This window comes from Cetorhinus maximus, chromosome 8 (assembly GCF_964194155.1).
Source record: "Cetorhinus maximus chromosome 8, sCetMax3.hap1.1, whole genome shotgun sequence".
NCBI classification, from domain to species: Eukaryota; Metazoa; Chordata; class Chondrichthyes; order Lamniformes; family Cetorhinidae; genus Cetorhinus; species Cetorhinus maximus.
The window spans coordinates 99,975,240-99,979,242 of record NC_135886.1 but is presented as its reverse complement, the minus strand read 5'-3'; the positions used below and the strand labels follow the sequence as shown (position 1 = coordinate 99,979,242).

The 4,003-nt window shown below is 44.2% G+C and overlaps 1 protein-coding gene across 1 annotated transcript; it reads left to right on the top strand.

The window, feature by feature from the left end:
* The first annotated feature begins 2,127 nt into the window (after positions 1 to 2,127).
* LOC144683314 (syntaxin-1A-like) lies at positions 2,128 to 3,775 on the top strand. Its single transcript, XM_078546252.1, has one exon. The coding sequence runs from the start codon at positions 2,219 to 2,221 to the stop codon at positions 3,098 to 3,100; it is 882 nt and encodes a 293-aa protein (XP_078402378.1). The 5' UTR covers positions 2,128 to 2,218; the 3' UTR covers positions 3,101 to 3,775.
* The last annotated feature ends 228 nt before the right edge of the window (positions 3,776 to 4,003 follow it).

The window sequence follows — 4,003 nt, the reverse complement described above, 5'->3', positions numbered from 1 at the left end:
ATGTAGATGGGAAGAGACTGGACAAGGGGAGAGAGAATGGAGTCAAGATAGCAAGAAATGAGTTCCGTGGGGCAGGAACAGGCTGACACGATCGGTCTGCTGGGACAGTCCTGTTTGTGGATTTTGGGTAGGAGGTAGAAGCGGGCTGTCCGAGGTTGGGAGACTATGAGGTTGGAAGCTGTGGAAGGAAGATCTCCAGAGGAGATGAGTGACAGTCCTGGAAAGAATGGCTTGATGTTCAGTGGTGGGGTCATGGTCCAGGGGGAGGTAGGAGGGAGTGTCTGTGAATTGACGCTCAGCCTCTGCGAGGTAGAGGTCAGTGCGCCAGGCAACAACAGCACCACTCTTGTCAGCAGGTTTGATGACAATGTCAGGGTTGGACCTGAGAGAATGGAGTGCGGCAAGTTCAGAAAAAGACAGGTTAGAGTGGGTGAGAGGAGCAGAGAAATTGAGATGACTGATGTCACGCCGACAGTTCTCAATGAAAAGATCAAGAGCAGGTAAGAATCCAGAGGGAGGGGTCCAGGTGGAGTCCAGGTGATCTGATGTGTTGGTTGTGGGGTTGCTTGGCTCTGTCTATAGCATGCTGCTTCTGCTGTTCGACATGCATATAATCCTGTGTTCTATCTTTACCAGGCTGACACCTCATTTTTAGATATGCCTGTTGCTGCTCCTGGCATGCCCTCCTGATGGATTGATGGTAATGGTAGAGTGGAGGATATGCCGAGCCATGAGATCACAGATTGTGGTTTAATACAATTCTGCTGCTACTGCTGATGGCCCACAAAGCCTCATGGATGCCCAGTTTTGAACTACTAGATCTGTTCTGAATCTATCCAATTTAGTACCACACAACACGATGGATGGTATGTTCAGTGTGAAGACGGGATTTCATCTCCACAAGCAACAGCCTGGCATAGTCATACTCACTGAATCGTACCTTACAATGTCCCAGACCCCACATGACCATCCATGGGTATGTCCTGTCCCACCAGCAGGACAAACCCACCAGAGGCGGTGGCATAATACTGTCATGTCTTTCCCTTACATTGGCATTCTTGTGAAGTGTCCTAAGAGTGCAAGATGAAAAACTTCGACATGTCTCTTTTTCAGTTCATAATATACTGGAGTATGACAATTTAGAGAGGTGCAGACAATATTTCTGAGAATGGCTTTAGGGTTGAGGGACTTCAGTTATGTGGATAAACTGGAGAAGTTGGGGTTGTTCTCCTTAGAGAAGAGAAACTTGTGAGAAGATTCGATAGGGATGTTCAAAATCATGAGGGTCTAGACAGAGTACAAATTGTTCTCATTGGCCATGGGACAGTGATTTAAGGTGTTGGCAAAAGAGCCAACAGTGATATGAGGAACAACGTTTTTTTGTATTGAACGGTTCAGATCTGAAATGCACTGCTTAGGAATGTGGTGGAGGTACCTGATTCTGTCATGGCTTTCAAAAGGGAATTGGATAAGGACCTGAAGTGAGAAAATGGGCAGGGCTACGAGGAAAGGGACAAGCTGAATTGCTCTTGCAGAGAGCCAGCATGAGCATGGCAGGCCGAGTGGCCTCCTTCAATGTTGTAACCATTCCATGGTTCTATATAGATAGAACTTACAGCAAAGAAACAAGCTGTTAGGCCCAACTGGTAACTGCTGGTATTTCTGTTGCACACAAACCTCCTCCCTCATTATTTCATCTAACCCTATCTGCATGTCCTTTGAAGGATATCACTAACGTTTCAATAAACTGTAAGAGTGATTGTATGAAATGCAATGTGAAACTAGGGCAGCTATTTTAATCCCTTCAGGCTCCGGGGGACCTGGCACCAATCGGATTACAATCTTTTAAAAGTTGATCAGTAATTACAATATCTTAATTTAAAAAAAACATGTTAAAATTGAAATCTACTCCATTTGCTTAAAGTTTTTTGAGGAAGCAGGACAGATCTTAATATATGAAGTCATCTATATACGTAGTCCAGGCTGTGCTTATCAAACACACACCTTTCTTGGTGTATGGTTCAGCCCATTATATATTTATATCAGGGCATCATGTGATAAAGGGAAAACAAAGGTTAAGGTTGGGTGTTGGCTCCAGCACACAGGTAAATATAGCACCAACGTGGAGACAATCAGCACAAAAATGGGATGATTCATTCAAGGAAGTTCATTACTGGACCAGAAAGTGTAGAAGGGAGGCATAAACAGCTGCACTAAAATGAAGGACCGACTGGAGGAGCTAATGAAAACTGCGGAGGAGAACCTCGTGGATAATGGATTTGGTGGAATTGATAATGTAACGTTCGAAGGATCAGAATTCAGCAAACTTGACCCATTTTTTAATGACGTTTCGGCCATTTCCTCAAACCTCAACAAACTGGAAAGGCTAGTTTACAGTATTCAGAAGCAGCAAGAGAAGGTGCTTTGTGGGACTGCAAAAGACAGTATCTGCAAGGAAAAGAGGTGCCTGAAAGTTGCAAAGCATGAGTTTACTCGCGAAGCCAAGAATATTCAGTCACAGCTGGATGGGATGAAAGCGGACCTTCCTCAGGAAAGGAAAGATGAGCGGCTCTCAGTTGGATACAGGATTCGCCAGTGCCAGTTGAACACGCTGGCAGCCCGCTATCGGCAAATCCTAACTGCTCACTATGCAACGGAGACGGAGTATGTTAGTAGGTTGAAAGAGCAAATCGTCCGACAGTCTCAGTTGGCGGGCTTGCAACTCCAGGAAGAGGATGTTGACCATTTGGTGGAGAACCTTGCACCCCCCCAAATTGTGGGCCGGGACCTGGAGATCCACATAGCCAAACAGCACCTGGCTCTCGCCCAGGAGCGCCAAAAGCAACTGCTGCTCCTTGAATGTCAGATAGCCGAACTGCATGAACTCTTCCTCCACTTGGAGATACTGGTGATGGAGCAGCAAGAGGTTGTAAACAGCATTGAGTATAACGTACTGCGAACAGTTGACTATGTTTCGCAGTCAAGCAACCGAGTTAAAACTGCGTTAAAGTATCAGAAGAAATCTCGAGTTACTGCAGCAGCAGCAGCAATATTGGCTCTATGCGCTTGTGCACCATGCATTGCAAAGTTGTCATCTTAAAAAAAGAATCACACAACCCATGGTTTTTGAAGCTGTGGCCTTATAAATCCTTGGAGAGACTGCGATGTGCTCCTCTGATTGGATTTGGATTGCAGTACGTCTATCAACAGATTTCTGCCCATTATTGACTTGCCAACACATTTATTTTTGTTTCTTATATATATTCTAAAGATGAAGCAGTGTTTGTGCAATGGACACCTGGGAGTGTGTTGCTGTTTTCAGTGGGGAACCTAAGACCACGTTAATATTTATTTAGGGTCACAGGGAAGTGTGCCAATATTTATGTGGGGTTGGAGTTTGTGTAAGTGTGCTAGTATTAATCAGAGGATTTGTCCAAGAAAGAAAAATGTGAAACGCATCGCAACAGTTGACAGGAGACAATTAGTCTATACCTAGGATGTTATGCTTGCACCATACCCATGGGATCTTTTGATATCATTGATAATTTCCTGGAGTTAAAATTGGATTTCATTCTATTTTGATGATGATTTCCATTCACTTCGGGAGTTTGCCCTCCAAGTTTCCAAGTTCCTAGGAAGGTATTGGAAACTTGGGTGAGAAATGTGGCTGTTAACTATCATATACTCTGCCAATCTTCTGCACTGGTAGACTACTTACTTGCTACTACAGGTCGAGTATCCTTTATCTGAAACCCTCGGGCTCGATTGCATTTCGGTCTTCAGATATTTTCGGTTTTTGGATCTACCGTGTGTGTGTGTGTGTGTGTGTGTGTGTGTGTGTGTGTGTATTATATATATATATATATATATATGGTTGGCCTAGGCCTTTGTTACAGTGGCCTAAGCCTCGGCTAGCTATAGTCTATAAATACAATGTTGTTTCTCCATTTGCCAACTTTCAAACACCCTACTTCTTACCTGTTAACACTTATTACACCTTTAA